General features: G+C 38.9%; 1 protein-coding gene across 1 annotated transcript in view; it reads left to right on the top strand.

Annotated features, from left to right (window-relative positions):
* EPB41L5 (erythrocyte membrane protein band 4.1 like 5) overlaps window positions 1-21,718 on the top strand; it is a 405,052-nt gene that overhangs the window by 304,130 nt on the left and 79,204 nt on the right. The window contains exons 18-19 of the mRNA XM_053712169.1: window positions 245-450; window positions 3,028-3,125. Coding sequence (XP_053568144.1) covers window positions 245-450; window positions 3,028-3,125 — 304 coding nt within the window. The remainder of the gene's footprint in view (window positions 1-244; window positions 451-3,027; window positions 3,126-21,718) is intronic.

The following is a 21,718-nucleotide window of genomic DNA, read 5'->3' as shown; positions in this document are numbered from 1 at the left end:
TTCCATATTATACATTTATTCATGCGTGATAAAAACTTGATAATGCATTTTAATTATTTACCTTGCATAGGGGCAGGAGTGGATCTTAAACATTTTACATATTGATTGCACATCCAGTGTAGGAGCTCAATTATATCTGCCACTAATATAAAATTAACAATACTAAAGAAATGATGTTCCTGGAAGAATTGTTCTGTGTAAGAACTGAAACTTGACTATATCTGCAAGCTTTAATTCTTTGTAGGATTATTGGTTCTCATTCTCTGCTTTGTCGCTTTAACAGCTTTGTTGGCTTGCTTGATAACAAGGATTTGCTGGAGAGAAGCCTTGATGACATTGCTGTAACACCAGTCTCATCAGACACAGCTGTGGTTCCAGATGTAGCTGACCAGTGTCTTTCCAACCCCAACTTAGAAGAAAAGCCAACAGAACAAGATGGCATTCCCACAGGTAAATGGAATTATGCAGATCTTACAACGAAACATACAGCACACCATTCCTTTTTTGTTTATATTGCAAAATATATACAAAGCATACCCCATAATGACAAAGTAGAAAAATATTTTTTGATAACTTTGCAAATGTATTAAAAAGAAAAACTAAAATATCATATTTACATAAGTGTTCAGACCCATAACTCAGTATTTACTTGAAGCACATTTGGCAGTTATTACAGCTTCAAGTCTTTTTGTGTACAATGTGACAAGCTTTGCACATCTGGATTTGGGGATTAGCTTCCATTCCTCTCTGCAGATCCTCTCAAGCTCTGTCATGTTGAATGCGGATAGCCATTTCTGGGTCTCTCCAGAGGTGTTGGATTGGGTTTAAGTCTGGGCTCTGGCTGGGACACTCAAGAAAACAAACTAAAAACTAGGAGGGTCCTCATAGGGTAAAAACTTCCTAAGCCCCTTCTTTCTGACCCTTTTTAATCAGTACGAGTTCGTGTGTGCCTCATAGATAACATATTGTGTGGAGAATGATAATGGGTTCACAAGAAACAGCACTATGTGGCTAAGATGCAGGGTTGTAAAAAATAATTACAAAAAAAGCAGTAGGGGCAGAGCCTACTGCTGTCGAGGCAAGACATTTGTGAGTAGCTCTTAGCTTCAATTTATTGTAGAAGGATTAATTTACAAGTTTTTGCTTTAGGAAATTTGGGTGAATAGTGGCCGTGTCATATACAGACCAAGTATTCTGGCTCTGTTATACTTTCTGCAACTGATTTGAGACCTCAATCTACTCAACTACAGTTTGAAGAAGTCCATGTGGCAGACTCTTGCAAGCCAAATACTAAGTATGGAGGTGATCTTAGAAAGATGAGGATAAAGAAAAATCTACAAGCAATTAGTAAAGAGTCTGAGGGAGGAGGTAGCGCTTTAATATACTTACCTTTGATACTGATTCCTCTACTATTGGGAATTGGTATTGGTTACTGGTCAAAGAAGTCAGAAATTTTGAGGACTACAATAGTTTTTGGGCTGATCTAGAGGAGTATGAGGATGGATTTCAGGATGGAGGCAGGGAGACTACTTGACTTCTATAATCTTAGGGGAACCTAAAGATAATGTGGCTGCAATAGATCCAAACGGTGGCTCTGAAGAGAAGCCGGTGTGTCTTCCTAGCAGCATCGTAGCTGATTTAGAGTTTTTACTAGGAAGCCCTTTCCCAAACACGTTGGTGGTGTGATTCGTTTCACAGGCCTGTTAGGGAGTGGTTGGAATTTTTGGCTTTAACCTGTCTGTTCTGTTCTATAACCTCAATTAAAAATAAAGCACTGAGATAAACGGCAGCCTGCAGGGAGGGTTTCAAATACAGGTAATCATAGATGTTCATTTTAGGGCACATGGAGCTGCAGAGATTTTCTTTATTTACGAAGTCATTTCAACATGGGTTGTTTGACTTTAAATCCTCATCCTGAACAAGTTTGGGGGATATATATGATGCTACAGAGGTAATTTTGAAAGCAAGAATGTTGTGTGCCCCCCCTTAGAACCCATCTATCATTTAATGAAAAAAAAAGGATTGAAAAAGGAAGACTAATAATTGATTTAAATTCTTTTTTAATTGGCCCAAAATACACTTTGTTCCTCTATTGAAAACCAGCAACGAGGGACACTATAGATATCTTATCTAGGAAATGTGGCCTTAGAGACACATGAAAAACAAATTGTGAAATAAAATGTTTAGTTATGCATAAAAAAATCATTGTTTTGTCCAATTTTCTGTTATTTAATTATGAAAATTTGGGTTTTAGGTTTTCAAGTCTTAGAATTAGTAGTGCATGCTGCAGACATCACAAGCCTAGCCCTTCCACATAGCTATTACTAATTAGTCTCAGCAGAGGTGATCAGATACTGCAAAATATTGCAAGTTTAGCTAATTGATGACAAACATCAGTAACAGGTGTAGAATCACTACTCTAAATAAGGGAAGTTGGGGAGGGGGGTTGTTGTTGGGAAAACAACTACAGAAAACAAGGTGTTTATTTATAAAAAAAAAAAAAAAAAAAGCTTTCACACTTTGCTAGTGTGTTGTTAATTTATTCCATACATGAAAGTCCTGTGAACAGTGTTCCCTCTAAGGCCAGTTTTTTGAGTGGCCCAGAAGTGAACAGTTAATAAGGGAACCACACCTTACAGTCTGCATTGTGCAGTGTTTCCTAATTGCTGTAATTAACAGTTTCCAGTGGGCCACTTGTAAAACTTGCCTTAGAGGGAATACTGCCTGTACAAGACATTGTATCTCTGTTCAGACTAAAACATTATGCAGTTTATAAAAAAAGCACTGGAGGGGTCACATTGTGGTTCCCTAATGTGTTAGACAACAGCCCTCTGACCAGTCAGCAAGGACACAGATACCAGGAAGAATGCTTTAATGGGCATCTGTCTCGAATGACATCATAGTATCGGTTAATTACATCATCTGTATGTTTATGTGCGCTGGAAGTAATTATAAAAATAAATTTGCACACACAAGTAGATATTACCAGATTATGTTAATATGAGCTGTTTAACTCTTTAATTGCAGCTTTTGAAGACCTGCCTGTGAAACTGAATAATGTGGAAGCTGATAATGTGAGCGCACATCCTGTTTGGGCCAACATTAACCTTCATGTAAACAAACAGGTAAAGCTTTATGTGATGTGCTTTTCTCTCTATTAGTGGAGCAGGACTTCTGCTTCCCCGTCCCTTTAAAGGGACATAATACTCATATGCTAAATCACTTGAAGGGGATGCAGCATAACTGTAAAAAGCTGACATGAAAATTCCATCTGAACATCTCTATGTAAAATGGGAAGATATTTTACCTCAGAATGTATTTAGCTCTGAACAGTTAGAGCTGCTGTAAAGCTGCAAGTTGTTTTTTTTTTTTTTTTTTTTTTAAAAAGAGGAGAAACAATAGCCAATTAGGTCTTGCTGCATTGTTTTGCAGTGATCTCATGAGATTTCACTTAAATCTCATGAGATTTCACACTAAACTTCCATAAACTGAATAGGAAAACAACATGACTATGCCTGCACATGACAGATGCACACTCTGCTTGCAAGTCCTAGGACAAACATCCTGACTGGCAGCTTAAAGTCTCTTTACAGTGTGGTGTGAATACTGAAATTTTGAGGTAAATATCTTCCATTTTTACAAAGAGATGTTTAGGTGATATTTCTCTTGTAAGGTGTATCCAGTCCACGGATCATCCATTACTTGTGGGATATTCTCCTTCCCAACAGGAAGTTGCAAGAGGATCACCCACAGCAGAGCTGCTATATAGCTCCTCCCCTAACTGCCATATCCAGTCATTCTCTTGCAACTCTCAACACGCATGGAGGTAGTAAGAGGAAAGTGGTGAAATGTAGCTGTTATCTTGCTTCAATCAAAAGTTTGTTATTTTTAAATGGTACCGGAGTTGTACTATTTTGTCCCAGGCAGAAAAATAGTAGAATCTGCCTGTGATTTCTATGATCTTAGCAGGCTGTAACTAAGATCCATTGCTGTTCTCACACATGACTGAAGAGAGAGGTAACTTCAGCGGGGGAATGGCGTGCAGGTTATCCTGCTATGAGGTATGTGCAGTTAAACATTTTTCTAGAAGATGTGAATGCTAGAAAATGCTGCTGATACCAAATTTATGTTAGGTAAGCCTGAATACAGTGATTTAATAGCGACTGGTATCATGCTTACTTTCTGAGGTAATACTCTTTTATATTTACAATATAAAACGTTTGCTGGCATTTTTAAACGTTTTTATATATACTTTGGTGATAAAACTTTATTGGGGCCTAGTTTTTTCCACATGGCTGGCTTAAATTTGCCTAGAAACGGTTTCCTGAGGCTTTCCACTGTGTTACTATGAGTGGGAGGGGCCTAATTTAGCGCTTTTTTGCGCATTAACTTTTACAGACTGAGACATCCAGCTTCCTCCAGGAGTCCCCTGAATGCTATAGGACCTCTCTCAAGGGCTCTTAGGCTTTCCAAAATCGTTTGTTGGGGAAGGTAGGCCCACAGCAAGGCTGTGGCAGTTGGTGTGACTATTAAAAAACGTTTATCGTTTTTTTTATCTGTTTTTTGAACTAAGGGGTTAATCATCCATTTGCAAGTGGGTGCAATGCTCTGTTAGCTTATTATACACACTGTAAAAATTTCGTTTGATTTACTGCCTTTTTTCACTGTTTTCCAAATTCTGACAAAATTTGTTTCTCTTAAAGGCACAGTACTGTTTCTTATATTTGATTGTTAACTTGATTTAAAGTGTTTTCCAAGCTTGCTAGTCTCATTGCTAGTCTGTACAAACATGTCTGACATAGAGGAAACTCCTTGTTCATTATGTTTAAAAGCCATGGTGGAACCCCCTCTTAGAATGTGTACCAAATGTACTGATTTCACTTTAAGAAATAAAGATCATATTCTGTCTTTAAAAAATTTATCACCAGAGGAATCTGACGAGGGGGAAGTTATGCCGACTAACTCTCCCCACGTGTCAGATCCTTTGACTCCCGCTCAAGGGACTCACGCTCAAATGGCGCCAAGTACATCCAGGGCGCCCATAGCGTTTACTTTACAAGACATGGCGGCAGTCATGGATAATACACTGTCAGCGGTATTAGCCAGACTACCTGAATTTAGAGGAAAGCGAGCATACTGACGCTTTAAGAACCATGTCTGATACTGCCTCACAATATGCAGAAGCTGAAGAAGGAGAGCTTCTTTCTGTGGGTGATGTTTCTGACTCAGGGAGCATGATGCAACCTGATTCTGATATTTCTACATTTAAATTTAAGCTTGAACACCTCCGCGTGTTACTCAGGGAGGTTTTAGCTGCTCTGAATGACTGTGATACAATTGCAGTGCCAGAGAAATTGTGTAGACTGGATAAATACTATGCAGTGCCGGTGTGCACTGATGTTTTTCCAATACCTAAAAGGTTTACAGAAATTATTACTAAGGAATGGGATAGACCAGGTGTGCCGTTCTCTCCCCCTCCTATTTTTAGAAAAATGTTTCCAATAGACACCACCACACGGGACTTATGGCAGACAGTTCCTAAGGTGGAGGGAGCAGTTTCTACTCTAGCAAAGCGTACTACTATCCCTGTCGAGGACATTTGTGCTTTCTTAGATCCAATGGATAAATGGTTACCTTAAGAAAATGTTTATTCAACAAGGTTTTATCCTACAGCCCCTTGCATGCATTGCTCCTGTCACTGCTGCTGCGGCGTTCTGGTTTGAGCCTCTGGAAGAGGCTTTACAGGTAGCGACTCCATTGGATGACATACTTGACAAGCTTAGAGCACTTAAGCTAGCCAATTCTTTTGTTTCTGATGCCATTGTTCATTTGACTAAACTAACGGCTAAGAATTCTGGTTTTGCTATCCAGGCGCGCAGAGCGCTATGGCTTAAATCATGGTCAGCTGACGTTACTTCAAAGTCTAAGCTGCTTAACATTCCCTTCAAGGGGCAGACCCTATTCGGGCCTGGTTTGAAGGAGATTATTACTGATATCACTGGAGGAAAAGGTCATGCCCTTCCTCAGGATAGGTCCAAATCAAGGGCCAAACAGTCTAATTTTCATGCCTTTCGAAACTTCAAGGCAAGTGCGGCATCAACTTCCTCTAATGCAAAACAAGAGGGAACTTTTGCTCAGTCCAAGACGGTCTGGAGACCTAACCAGGCCTGGAACAAAGGTAAGCAGGCCAAAAAGTCTGCTGCTGCCTCAAAGACAGCATGAAGGAATGACCCCCTATCCGGTAACGAATCTAGTAGGGGGCAGACTTTCACTCTTCGCCCAGGCGTGGGCAAGAGATGTCCAGGATCCCTGGGCGTTGGAAATTATATCCCAGGGATATCTTCTGGACTTCAAGGCTTCCCCCCAAAAGAGAGAGGCATTCTTACACTGTGTACAAGACCTCCTAGTTATGGGAGTGATCCATCCAGTTCCAAAGGAGGAACAGGGACAGGGATTTTACTCAAATCTGTTTGTGGTTCCCAAAAAAGAGGGAACCTTCAGACCAATTTTGTATCTAAAGATCTTAAACAAATTCCTCAGAGTTCCATCATTCAAGATGGAGACTATTCGTACCATCCTACCTATGATCCAGGAGGGTCAATACATGACTACAGTGGATTTAAAGGATGCTTATCTTCACATTCCGATACACAAAGATCATCATTGGTTTCTCAGGTTTGCCTTCCTAGACAGGCATTACCAGTTTGTAGCTCTTCCCTTTGGGTTAGCTACAACCCCAAGAATTTTTACGAAGGTTCTGGGGTCGCTTCTGGCGGTCCTAAGGCCGCGGGGCATAGCAGTGGCCCCTTATTTAGACGACATCCTGATTCAGGCGTCAAACTTCCAGATTCTCAAGTCTCATACGGACATAGTGTTGACATTTCTGAGGTCGCATGGGTGGAAGGTGAACGTGGAAAAGAGTTCTCTATCCCCCCTCACAACAGTTTCCTTCCTATGGACTCTAATAGATTCTGTAGAAATGAAAATTTACCTGACGGAGTCCAGGTTATCAAAACTTCTAAATTCCTGCCGTGTTTTTTATTCCATTCCTCGCCCTTCGGTGGCTCAGTGCATGGAAGTAATCGGCTTAATGGTAGCGGCAATGGACATAGTGCCGTTTGCACTCCTACATCTCAGACTGCTGCAACTCTGCATGCTCAGTCAGTGGAATGGGGATTACACAGATTTGTCCCCTCTACTAAATCTGGATCAAGAGACCAGGGATTCTCTTCTCTGGTGGCTATCTCGGGTCCATCTGTCCAAAGGTATGACCTTTCACAGGCCAGATTGGACAATTGTAACGACAGATGCCAGCCTTCTAGGTTGTGGTGCAGTCTGGAACTCCCTGAAGGCTCAGGGATCATGGACTCAGGAGTCGTCACTCTTTCCAATAAATATTCTGGAACTGAGAGCGATATTCAATGCTCTTCAGGCTTGGCCTCAGTTAGCAACTCTGAGGTTCATCAGATTTCAGTCGGACAACATCACGACTGTGGCTTACATCAACCATCAAGGGGGAACAAGGAGTTCCCTAGCGATATTAGAAGTCTCAGATAATTCGCTGGGCAGAGATTCACTCTTGCCACCTATCAGCTATCCATATCCCAGGTGTAGAGAACTGGGAAGCGGATTTTCTAAGTCGTCAGACTTTTCATCCGGGGGAGTGGGAACTCCATCCGGAGGTGTTTGCACAATTGATTCCTCGTTGCGGCAAACCAGAACTGGATCTCATGGCGTCTCGCCAGAACGCCAAGCTTCCTTGTTACGGATCCAGGTCCAGGGAGCCCAAGGCAACGCTGATAGATGCTCTAGCAGCGCCTTGGTCCTTCAACCTAGCTTATGTGTTTCCACCGTTTCCTCTGCTCCCTCGCCTGATTGCCAAAATCAAGCAGGAGACAGCATCTGTGATCTTGATAGCGCCTGCGTGGCCACGCAGGACTTGGTATGCAGATCTGGTGGACATGTCATCCTTTCCACCATGGACTCTGCCGCTGAGACAGGACCTTCTACTTCAAGGTCCTTTCAACCATCCAAATCTAATTTCTCTGAGGCTGACTGCCTGGAGATTGAACGCTTGATTTTATCAAAGCGTGGTTTCTCCGAGTCAGTCATTGATACCTTAATTCAGGCACGAAAGCCTGTCACCAGGAAGATCTATCATAAGATATGGTGTAAATATCTTTATTGGTGTGAATCCAAGGGCTACTCATGGAGTAAGGTCAGGATTCCCAGGATATTATCTTTTCTCCAAGAAGGATTGGAGAAAGGATTGCCAGCTAGTTCCTTAAAAGGACAGATTTCTGCACTATCTATTCTTTTGCACAAGCGTCTGGCGGATGTCCCAGACGTTCAGGCATTTTGTCAGGCTTTAGTTAGAAGCAAGCCTGTGTTTAAACCTGTTGCTCCACCTTGGAGCTTAAATTTGGTTCTTAAAGTTCTTCAGGGGGTTCCGTTTGAACCTCTTCATTCCATAGATATCTTTTATCTTGGAAAGTTCTTTTTTTGGTAGCTATTTCCTCGGTTCGTAGAGTTTCCGAGTTATCTGCCTTACAATGTGATTCACCTTATCTGATCTTCAATACAGATAAGGTAGTTCTGCGTACCAAACCTGGGTTTTTACCTAAGGTGGTATCTAATAAGAATATCAATCAAGAGATTGTTGTTCCGTCTTTGTGTCCTAATCCTTCTTCAAAGAAGGAACGTCTATTACACAATCTGGACGTGGTTCGTGCTTTAAAGTTTTACTTACAAGCTACTAAAGATTTTCGTCAAACATCTGCTTTGTTTGTTGTCTACTCTGGACAGAGGAGAGGTCAAAAGGCTTCGGCAACCTCTTTCTTTTTGGCTAAGAAGCATAATCCGCTTAGCCTATGAGACTGCTGACCAGCAGCCTCCAGAAAGTATTACAGCTCATTCTACTAGAGCTTCCACATGGGCCTTTAAAAATGAGGCTTCTGTTGAACAGATTTGCAAGACGGCGACTTGGTCTTCGCTTCATACTTTTTCAAAAATCTACAAATTTGATACTTTTGCTTCTTCGGAGGCTATTTTTGGGAGAAAGGTTTTACAGGCAGTGGTACCTGCCTTGTCCCTCCCTTCATCCGTGTACTTTAGCTTTGGTATTGGTATCCCACAAGTAATGGATGATCCGTGGACTGGATACACCTTACAAGAGAAAACATAATTTATGCTTACCTGATAAATTTATTTCTCTTGTGGTGTATCCAGTCCACGGCCCGCCCTGTCATTTTAAGGCAGGTATTTTTTAAGTTTAAACTACAGTCACCACTGCACCCTATGGTTTCTCCTTTCTCTGCTTGTTTTCGGTCGAATGACTGGATATGGCAGTTAGGGGAGGAGCTATATAGCAGCTCTGCTGTGGGTGATCCTCTTGCAGCTTCCTGTTGGGAAGGAGAATATCCCACAAGTAATAGATTATCCGTGGACACCACAAGAGAAATAAATTTATCAGGTAAGCGTAAATTATGTTTTTCTAGTCAGCTTTTTACAGCTATGCTGCATTACTTTCAAGTGCTTCAATACTTGTGGAATTATGTCCCCTTCTCTCCTCTTAACAGGACTTCCAGCAAGTTTCATTTTAAGTATGATCAGGGTTGACAGTCTGTTGTACAAAGATGAATCTCACAGTATCCGTGAACAAACTCCTAGACAAAGCACTGTAATATTAGTAATTTATGGTAGGACTTAAGTACAAGATACCACTAACCTTGTATGCATACTTGCTCTGTCTAATAATTGTAATACATGTTCCAACAAAGTTGTAAAAGGGTTTAACATCCTTTTTCAGGAAATGAGAGCTAATAGAATAGCAGGAAATTTTAAAACACAAACTTAGTTATTTCCCAAATTAAGATTTTTTTTTTTATGCTTTCTTTAAAGGACCAAATATTGCTGCCTTGTATTCAGTTATTATTTTATAATGTTCTTTGCATTATATGTCAAGTATGTACAATTTAATTTTTTAATTATTTTTTTTTCTTTCTTATTTATTTATTTTACCCTTTTTTAAGTGTGTAAAATTAATCATGGTATTAGCTCTTCACACTTCCCTTGCTGTGGATGCAAATTCACATTTACCTGCAGCCAATCCTGTGCTGATACTTTAGTAAACTGTGGATGCTTGCCTTAATGGGACCTTAAACTCAATTTGTTTCCTTCATGGTTCAGATAGAAGTAAATTGTAAAGTTTTTAAAACTGGTATGTTCTATTATCAAATTTTTAAAAGTAAGGTATTATTTGGGCCTGATCTATTTGGTAGCCAGTGGAGGCACAGGCAGGTAAGACTAATAATATTTTTTGTTCTTTTCGGCAGTCTTGGAATCAAAGATGCTACTCTTCTTTTTTTTTTTTTAAATAATAATCTTCCAGCGCCTCCTGGAAGTACTCCTCCAGTTGGAATAAGCCTATGCAATCAAAGAAATCCTCCATTACTACTACATCAGCATGAAGATCCAGAGCCTCTTTTGGTAGGGGCTGACTACACCCTTTCTGTCTGGGTTCAGTCTTTTCGAGATCCCTGGGTTCTGTATATTGTTTCCCAGGGAAACAGAATATGATTCAGATCAAGACCTCCCAGAGGAAGGTTTCTTCTATCATATATTTCAAAGAATTCTGTTAAATCTCAAGCCTTTTTTCAATGCATTCGAGATCTAGAACTTATCAGAGTGATCCGTCCCGTTACTTTGGAGAAACGATGACAGGGATTTTACTGCAATCTGTTTATTATTTCTAAATAGAAAGAACTTTCAGACCTATTTTGGATCTTAAGTCATTTAACAAGTTTCTTAAAGTCCCAACCTTCAAAATGGAAACAATCAGATCTATTCTAAGTCTTATTCACCAAGTTCAGTTTATGACTACAATAGATTTTTGGGATGTCTACCTTTGATATGTTCCAATTTACAAAAAGCATTTGTAGTTTCTCAGATTTGTTTATCTGGACAAACATTTTCATTTTGTTTGGTCTGGCTACTGCTTCCAGAATTTTTATAAAGATTCTGGGAACCTTGTTATGTCATCGGGGATCAGGGTATTTCTGGACAATATCTTGGTCCATCTTTACCTTCTGCAATTTCCCATACCATCAAGTTTACATTGTTTCTTAGTCAGCATGGTTGGAGAATAAATGTTCCAAGGAGATCTCTAACTGCTCAGACTCCTCTTTTCTAGTATTCATTATCAATTTGGTTTCAATTACCTTTTCCCTTACAGATCAGAGTAAATATAAGGGTCATGAAACACAACATTTTTCTTTCAGGATTCAGGTAGAGCATACAATTATCAGTTTTGCTTCATCCTCTTGGTATCCCTTGTTGAATGAACAATGCACTACTGTTTGCTAGCTGAACACATTTGTAAGCCAATTACAGGCGTATATGTGCAGCCACTAATCAGCAGCACCAGAAAATCCACTAATCCTTAATAAACCCCCCTGGCATGCTAATTATTTTGGGCATCCAATCATTATCCCCAAACCTTTTCAGAGTATCTAGATATATTTCTCCAGAATTATGTAACTAGCTTACTATCCTATTTAAAGGACTCTATAGACCTATTAAGAACTTTAGAAAAAATTATGTGGAAGGATAATTACCTATTAATAACATGTGATGTTTGTTCTTTGTACACTAGTATAAAACACAATATAAGTTTTTAGAGCCTGTTAATTATCACCTGCAAAATAAGAATATGCAAATTGAACAAATGGATTTTTTACTCAATTGTATTAGATTTATTTTAACCAATAACTATTTTTCATTTAAAAAACAATTTTATCTATAGATCCAAGGGACAGTGATGGGCACCAAGTTTGCCCCTTGTTATGCCACTCTAGCTATATGGGGTACCTTGAAGACATTTTGATTTGGGGCTCCATATGGGAGGGGAACTTGGTGCTCTATATTTTTATAATATGGAAGGGTGATAGGGAACTGGAAAATTATTTTATTGAAGACTTGAAGGATGCTAGATTTGGTTTAGACTTTGCCTATGAAGTTAGTAGTACCCAAGTGAGCTTTCTAGACCTGGAACTCACAATTAAAGGATCAAACATAATCAGTAAAAGCCATTTAAAAAAAGTAGACTCAAACAACTACGTTCACAATACGAGTTGTCATTACAAAAAATGGAAGGAAAATCTTCCAAGAAATCAATTTTTAAGAATTCGAAAAAAAACTGTTTGAAATTAGAGGATTTTGGCTTACAAGCCTAGTTTATAATTTAAGTTTGAACAAAGGGGCTACAATGAAAAAGCAATTTCTGAAGCAAGAACGTCAGCTAGAGAAATAGACAGGCGGAGTTTACTTATAGACGGGAATAGGAATTTACAGCAACAAAGTAGAAAAGGTTTAGATTTACCATTCATAACTGATTACCATGTACACCATGATAAAATTAGATCAATAATAAACAGACACTGGCATTTATTACAGAGAGACCCAATTATTGGTGAACAACTTGAAGATAAACCAAAGATTGTTTTTAAAAAAGCCAGAAATCTAAAAAACATTCTAGCACCCAGTATTATGAAAAAAGTACAGGATTTGTTCCCTTGTATTAATTGCAAAGCTTGCAAATTCAGCATGAAAAGTAAATCGGTAAAATCAAGTACTACACAAACATTTGAAATTAAAGATATCAGGTGTACTGACAAAAATGCTGTCTATCTTATTCAGTGTCCCTGTTATAGACAGTATTTGGGGGAAACTTGACACCCCTCAGAGAGAGAATACGAGAACACCTGTTAAATATTGAGCATGGTTTTGAGGGGCATTTACTCTCCAGACACTTTAAGGAGGACCACAATCAAAACACAAGTTTTTAAATACTGGGGGTCAAGCAAGTTTACAGTGACTGGAGAGGAGGAGATGTAATTAGGCAATTGTTAAGAGCGGAGGCAGAACCGATTTATAATTTAGACTTAAATTCACTTTTATAAATAACATTGCTTTTTTTACTTATAACTTTTTAAGTAATTACACATTAGATCGAGACACTTCACTTTATTAAATGGAACTTAATGTCTTGAAATATTATAAATAACTAGTACATAATCTATTCACAATATTCACTAATAGTGACACAACTTATTTTTTAGTTGTTTTTTTTTCTCTTCTTTATCAATATAATAAATAATAATAATAAATATGCACCCAGGTGGTAAATCGCCATAGAACAGGCTAACAATAGTATTGAGCCAGTTGTTCGTTCCTGTGAGTGTATTTCTCTCTGTATGTATTTAGTCTCCCTATGGGAAAAAGGGGAAACCAGACATGGACTCCTTGCTCAGTGTGCTTAGAGGAATATGGCTACACCTCACTGACGAGGCCCAATGAAGGCCGAAACGATCGTCTGGGGTTGCTGTGCTCCTTGTTCAGAGAGGAATTGCCTGGTATTTCGGCGCTGGACTGACCGTAATAGGCGGGATCAGACTGATATACTACAGGAAAGTTCTTCTCTGTGAAAAGCATTACTGGGCTAAAAGAAGCTGCACCCAGGTGGTAAATCGCCATAGAACAGGCTAACAATAGTATTGAGCCAGTTGTTCAATCCTGTGAGTGTGCTTCTCTGTATGTGTATATATATATATATATATATATATATATATATATATATATGTGTGTGTGTATATCCACTGACACTTAGATAGAATATACGGATAGTATGGTATCATGTAAAGATATATAAGCCTGTTTAATCGTATATGGAATTATGCAAAGATATTTAAGCCTGTTTATCTTTTTATTCTGCATTTTTATTTTGCACACTTATTTTTGGTATTGCCTATTAATAGGAAAATGTTATTAATTTTAGCAGTTGTAATTTATATTGGGATGTTTTTAAAATATTTGTGTGTTAGAAATCGCCAATTTTAAAGTCACCTATGAAACCAAGTGCAATAATCCAATATCGAATAAACCTTGTAAAATGGTATCCTATTAACACAAGAAGGGATGTCCCTTTAATGATCTGGATTAATAAGAGGTGGGGCAACTGGTAGAAAGAGAGAATGTGGCTCAACTAACTCATCTTGAAAAAGGCTACTATTAGCTGAAACGTGTCAATATGATGAGGGGTATATGATTCATAATGAAATATACCATATACCGAAGATTTCCATATAATCAGAGCTCTCTGACAACTTTTTGAAATCTAACAGTCAAGAATCTGAACCAATAGGAAAGTCTATTTCACCGGTAAACTGCCCACCCCATTGGCCAGCCGATCGTCACGTGATCGGAGTTCACAGAGACAGCGTTCAAGCATATCAAGGAAGACACTGTGTGTCTGGCGAGGATCAAAAGATAGGGTAAGAGCGGTGAAGATTTAAAGTCTCTTCGGATTCCGGTGAGTCTTCTGGGTATGCTACACTGCAATACTGAGGCCAAAGAATTCTCCCTCCAAAATGGCACAAGTAAAATCTTAATACTGGTGACACCAAGCTGACCGCTTAAGCATTATACATTTCGTTGGATTACACAATCCTTGTCCTTTTCTCTAGAGTTCAAAGGTTGTTAAAACGGAGGGACACTTTCATTATTTGTATTCTCTTCAATAAGGGACATATCCTCTCTTCAATAAGGGACATAGCTCTCACCAACGCCACTCCCCTCTACCTATCCTCTCTAATACACAAGTATACTCCAGCCCGCCCACTAAGATCCAATAATGACCTGCTCCTTGCATCCGCGACTATCACCTCCTCTCATGCTAGACTGCAGGACTTCTGTCATGCAGCACCTACCCTCTGGAACACTCTCCCTCGTGCTGTCAGGCTTTGCCCTAATCTTTCTTCCTTTAAATGCTCCCTGAAGACTTTTCTGTTCAGAGAAACCTACCACCCAACTCAATAATAAATTTATTTCACTTACCTAACATTTTCCTCCTCTAACTCTGTATTTAACATCTTTCTCAATCTTGCAGTCCTCTTCTCCTGTTTCTCAACCTCCTACCCTTGTAGATTGTAAATTCCCACAGGAATAGAGCCCTCAATCCCTCCTGTATGTGTTTGTAAATGTTGTCCTGTCTCGTACAAGTCTTATATTGTTTTATTTAAATGAATTGTATCAATGGACAGCGCTGCAGAATATGTTGGCGCTTCATAAATAAAGTATATAATAATAATATAAATATCCTTCTTTGCACCACATTAGTAAAAGTGGTTCTAACGGACTGAAATCATGACTTTTTACTCATATATAATAGGATACTGTATCTATGCCATTTCAACATTTAACATAGTAGCTTTTCTTGTTCGTTGTTTTTTTTTAATATTTGATTATTAGCTTACCACCGATGGTTGCGCATATTGCAATATTTTTTAGGATTCTTGAATCGCTTTATATTGTTTTAATAAACTGAACAATCATTTATTTAATTTAAATTTGAAGGATTCTATTACTTTTAGTATAATTCCACTTATTTTGTGTTTTTTAATATTGATATATAGCTGACTTCCACAGGTGCACCCCTTCTTTATTTTTATTTGTTGCTTCTTAAGGACTGGGATAGACATTATGTAGGGGTAGCTAGGCTATATTTTTTAGGGGTATCTTTTGTTTGTTTTTAGCACCAGAGCCTACCTAGGTATGCTTTTCAGCAAAGGAAACCAAGAAAATAAAGCAAATTTGATAATTGCACATATTGGTAAGCCAATGACAACATGCATATATGTGCAGCCACCAGTCAGTAGCTCCTGAGCCTACCTAGGTATGCTTTTCAGCAAAGTATACCAAGAAAACAGAGCAAATTAGATAATTGAAGTAAATTGGAAAATTAGATAGAATTGTATGCTCTGTCTAAATCATGAAATAAAAAATATTGGTTTCATGTCCCTTTAAAGATACACTCCACTTGTGCCAAACAGTCATCTCCCAATACTACAGTAGCACTCTGTATGGATGTGCTAGGTCTGATGATTGCGACACCAGATGCAATTCCTTTTGATCGGTTTTACATGACAACTCTTCAACTTTGCATGTTGGATCAATGGTGCAAGGATTACAATCAACTTTCTTAAAGTATAATGTTGGATCCTATCACAAGACATTCTCTCTCTTGGTGGATAAATCTTCAGTCCATTTTCTTCATCTATCCTGCACAATGATGACAAATGAATGCCTTTCAGGTTTGGGCAGTGTGTGTATCAATGAGAGCACAGGGAGTTTGGTTTCCTCAGGAGTATAGGTTACCTATAAATGTATTAGAGCTCCATGCTATCTTCAGGGCTTTCCAGAGCTGGCCCCTTCTGAAGGAAGAGTCTCATCTCTGTTTTCAATCGGATAATGTTACGGCTGTGGCATATATCAAGCATCAGGGAGGAACATGCAGTCCTTTAGCAGTAAACGAGCTATCCTGAATACACCAGGAAGCAGAGAACACTTGCTGTATCATTTCTAGGTGTGAACAACTGGGAAGCGGTTTTTCAGTCATCAATCTCTTCATCCAGGAGAATGGTCTCTTCACTCAGATGTCTTCAATCAGATAGTCCAGAAATGGTGCTGGAAGAGTCCCATCCAACTTCAGTAATATGCCAGTCTAAATCTTTGCCTTCCAAGAGGTGCGTGAAGAATTGAGGTGCTCCTGATTCTACATTGAAAGGGGCCCTCAGGCAGATTTGATACCCATTTTCCGCTCAGAGAGCTGCTACTGAAAGATAGAGGGGATATTGGAGTATGGACACAACTACTCCCAGTGAAGGAGTTAGTCACAGGCCTGCCACAGGTGTCGCAGGGACCAGTCCCCTAGACAATTCCTGTTGGCTAGTCCATATACTCCTTATAGTGATCCTCTGCTGTGATGTACACAGAACTGGATGGGCTATCTACTGGAAGCAGTAATTTCTGCAGGTGGTAAGACCAGTAGAGTTGGTACCACTTCTTTAATTTTTGCACTCACAAAGCCCACAGGCTATTAGCAGGTACATGACAACTAGCTAAACTAATTGTAAAAAAAAAGTATAGAATTAAGTGTAGAAGGATTAGCTCCCCCCTCTGAGGAAGCGTTCTTGTGAAACACGCGTCAGGGGTCCGACAGGAGCAACTTTGTCTCTCTTGTTTATTTTAACAGCTTACCTTGGTTAAAAACTAGCTAACCGATACACTATTACTATATATTTCAGCCTTCTAGTTATATCCTTAATATAATTTTAAGCTTAATTTAGCCCTCTGATTTTAAGGGCTTAGTTTATCTAACTTTATTTTTAACTGTTGGCTGATAGTCATTATTTGTTAGAACTTTAGCGGTTAATGCACATTCTAGATTAACCGGGTTTAAGTGTTTTTAAAATATTAGCTTAAGCTATTTGTGTGATTATTCCTGGATGTGATTGAGCTTTTTCTAATAAAGATAACTATGTATGAATGTGATGTGCACTATAATGGAATAATATCCTTCTACTAATTCTTATTAGTTTACGCTGAGTTAACAGATATATTATATCGTGGAGCTAATCTTCTACACTTAATTGTATACTTTTTTACAATTAGTTTAGCTAGTTGTCATGTTCTGTTTGTTTAGTCTCCATGACAGGTAATAATTCTAGTGATATTCTACAGTTACACAAATGTATCATATAAGTACAAGTATACCTAGATATTACCTGCTATTATATAACTCTGCTACCCCCGATCCCTTCTTTTTTTGTCCTAAAGTATTAGCAGGTACAGTTGACATAGCCATGGGACAAAGGTTTTAGACAGTTACACCACTATTATAGTCTGTAGGACATTAAGGGAGACGTGTTTGGGACTGTGGAACTTTTGAGATCACTAGTAGCAGTGTTTAATTTTTTTATACAATTTCTATTTTGCAGTAATTTGTACTTTTGCTGCTTGTCTTTTATTACACTCTCAGTGGGCGCTTTTTGTAAAGGGGGACTTGGCTTTATTGATATGTATTACAAACAGAGAGGCATATTTCAGTATGTTTCAATCTGTTTTATTTTATACCACTTTGAGAGGGTATGATACTTTTATTTCTTTATGGTTATTTTAATTTTCCTTTTCTGCCACAACTGTCACTTCAGAGGTTCTATTCTACTGTTCTATTACAATGTTATTACAGTTTTCCCTGAATTGCTGTGCAGCATTTATTCTGTGGTGCATTACATTTGTGTTTCATTTATATGTACAGGTGGCCCTCGTTTTACAACGGTTCAATTTACACCGTTTCAGAAAAACAACCTTTTTTTCCAGTCATGTGACTGCTATTGAGAAGTAGTGCATTTATTAAAATAGCCAGTAGATGGAGCTGTCCGCTTGTGTTGCAGCAAATCCAAGCAAGCTGAAATTAATCAGTTTAACCAGACCTGAGCTATCGAGCAGATTTCAAAAGAACAAGATCTTCCTGTCTATAAATCAGTCCAGATTGGAATGCATAGAAAGAACTGTTTGCAGAAAAATGCAAGTGAAGTCTGTGTTGTGATTATTTTATTAGGTTTATAATGCTGTTTAGCAAATTTTTTTGTTCATTTAACTTAGTTTAATTATATATTCTGTGTTGTGTGATTATTTTATTAGGTTTATAATGCTATTTAAAGTCTTCATTTCAAAGCTTTAAAAATAATGTATTAGGTGTTACTTATGACAATTTTGAGAGGGGCCTGGAACCTATCTCCCTCACTTCCAATTGACTTACATTATAAACTGGGTTTCAATTTACAACGGTGCAATTTACAACCATTCCTTCTGGAACCTAACTCCGGCGTAAACTGAGGGCTACCTGTATCTGTCTAAACCTCCTGTGTATTAAAGCATGTTGGAATTGTCCCGACTTTTGCTACTTTACATCCTATGGATTGAAATTACTTTGAATACTGTTTAATTTAAGTGTATATTGTACCAACTGTCAATTGTTGCAACCACAGCATAACTTTACAGTTAAAGGGACAGTCTACTCCAGAATTGTTATTGTTTTCAAAGATAGCTAATCCTTTTCCCCCGTTTTGCATGACTAATACTGTTACATTAATGCACTTTTTTTCTTCTGCAATTCCCTTGTTTCTAAGCCTTGTCAGACTGCCCCCTTATCTCAGTTCTTTTGACAGACTTGCATTTTAGCCAATCAGTTCTGACTCCTAAATAACTCCATGGGAGTGAGCACATTGTTGTCTATATGATACGTATGAACTAGCAGTGTCTAACTGTCAAAAAGCACTAAGAGGCAGTCCAACGGCTTAGAAATTAGCATATGAGTCTACTTAGGCTTAGTTTTCCACAAAGAATAGCTAGAGAGCAAAACGAATTTGATGATAAAGTAAATTGGAAAGTTGTTTTAAATTGCATGCTCAATTGGAATCATGAAATTGTAAATTACATTATTTAAATATGCACAATCTTTTTTTTAAATGCACACTTTCTGAGGCACCAACTCCTACCGAGCATCTGCAAGAATTCACAGAAAATACGTAAATACATTTTGTAAATTGGCTAATTGCTTTTGCATTATCACTTTATTATGCATTTATTGGCTATGCTTTTCTACTGTTTAGTAGTTCTTTAATGTAGGGATCACCTGTTGCATGCTAATCAATCAAGTACTACATTTTCCGCTAAAGGATTCTGTTCTCCCTCTGTTGGTCTTACACAGGGGAGTTCTTCAGATTTTGCTCCAGGTTTTAAGAGTTTTGTACACTCTTCTGTCAGCTAAAAATGCCTCCCCCCAATTAAGCATATTAAAACAAAGTCTGACGATCCTCTTTCTACGGATTTATTTTCCTATTCTGCTTCTCTAAAGTCAAAATCATTCAAAGATATTTAAGGGGAATGAGACTGAGGATGAGTAGACTTCTTATGTGTAAGAGTCTGTCCAGTATTAAACCTTTAAAAACTTTTAAGCTCACAGTTTAGCACAGTTGATGAATTTCTAGGCTTAGACACCCGTTAAAAGGGGCTGCGAAAGCAGGAAGAGCAGACACTACCCCCACCCCTGCATATGAAAAGACCCATTACACAAACAGGAGAAAGCAGGAATCTGTAAAATTGAGTCTACATCTGATAATTTGGTGCTTGGTTAGAAGTCTGGAAATCAGTGTTATTAAAAATAAGCAAAACTATACATTGTAACAAAAACACTCCTAGATGGATTATATAAATGGATCATATAAATGGATCATCTTCAAAACATTTTTGCAAAGAAAAATCTAGTGTACAATGTCCCTTTAATGCAAAATATGTGTGTTTGCCTGCCTTGACTAGAGGTGCTTTATGGCTGCAATCTGACTTGGTTTTTAAGGGTAAGAGATTATTTGGGTCTAATTTAGATTCTATTATATTTACCATGACTGGAGGTAAAGGAGCATTTCTCCCTCTGGACAAAGGATCAAAGAGTAAGAGTAAGGTTCCTATTTGTTTTCATACTCAGATCATCCTTCTCAAAGGTCTGAATTATCTAGAAACCACTGGAAGTCCTCTTCCAGTTGGATCAAGTCTAAGTAGTTGGTTATCAGCTACTTCTAAAACAGCATGAGGTGCAGGTGTGGGTTACACCTTTTTCTTCTTAAACGGGAAGAGTCCACAGATGCATTCATTACTTTTGGGAATTCAGAACCTGGCTCCTGCAGGAGGCAAAGACACCCCAGCCAAAGGCTTTAAATACCTCCCCCACTTCCCTCATCCCCCAGTCATTCTTTGCCTTTCGTCACAGGAGGTTAGCAGAGAAGTGTCAGAAGTTCGAGAGAGTCTCTTATGGAGGGTATTACTCTTCGAAATGGGACTGGAGTTTTAAGTAATCCTGTCAGCCTCTCAGTGAGAGCATTGATGAAGGTTTGAGTCCGGAGATGCAGGGAAAGTCTTTCTGCGAAACCATCCCGACTCAGATTAGCAGCTCCTTGGCAATCAGCGTTGACGAGTTTTGCTGCCTGCCTTTATTCACTCAAGTCCATGTCAGAAGCGAGGCTACTATATGTCACACTTGAAGGCCTGTGTTCCTGTTCCACGGCGTAGCGTAGATTCCAGGAAGATTGTTTCATTTTATTAAATTATAAGAATGTGATGTTAACGAGAAGGATGGGTCCCAGTGGGACTCCTTTTATCTTAAAATAGGAATCATGGGTTAATATCTCCTGAGGGGGGTTATTGAACAGGGAGGACTTTAATCATGTTTGTTAAGTGGTTCTATCTGCTGATGTGTAGTAATACTTTAGGCTCATGGCTTTTCGGAACATTTCGGCCTTATCAGTTGGCACGATCTTTAGATTTGTGCTCTCTTTTTATGACTTGCACTGTGCACCTCATGACCAGGTGCGGTTACATTGTTTTTCACTTTCGTATGCTGACTGTGTGGCGACAGTGAGAGCCTGCTCGTTGGTGTCTTGTTCACAGGAAGTGGTGAGTGCCCCAGCCATTGGGGGTGTACAAAAGGTGACAGTTAGTGTTTGTGTTTTTTGTAATCCCAAAATGGAGGATTCTGATTTTTTTAGACACGTATGTCTCCAATGCGGAGAATGTGTCTTGTGATGAATATGAAATGGCCCGGGTTATCCATGCCCATCAGTTATGTACCGATTGTCGTTCCAGAGTACTCTCTTCTCCTGATTCAGGGTCTTCAGAGTGCATTGAGCCATCCGCCCCCGAGGATTCTAGGTCCTGTGAGGCGCGGGTCCCAGAAAATTCCTTTGCTACGCAGGCAGGTGTCCCTATGGCCTTTACTCCTTCTCCGGAAGGTGGCTTGTTTCCTCCAGAGGTTACGGCACGGTTC

This window comes from Bombina bombina, chromosome 1, assembly GCF_027579735.1.
Source record: "Bombina bombina isolate aBomBom1 chromosome 1, aBomBom1.pri, whole genome shotgun sequence".
Lineage (NCBI taxonomy): Eukaryota > Metazoa > Chordata > Amphibia > Anura > Bombinatoridae > Bombina > Bombina bombina.
Note: the sequence above shows the minus strand (reverse complement) of the source record. Positions and strands in the feature narration are given on the sequence as shown.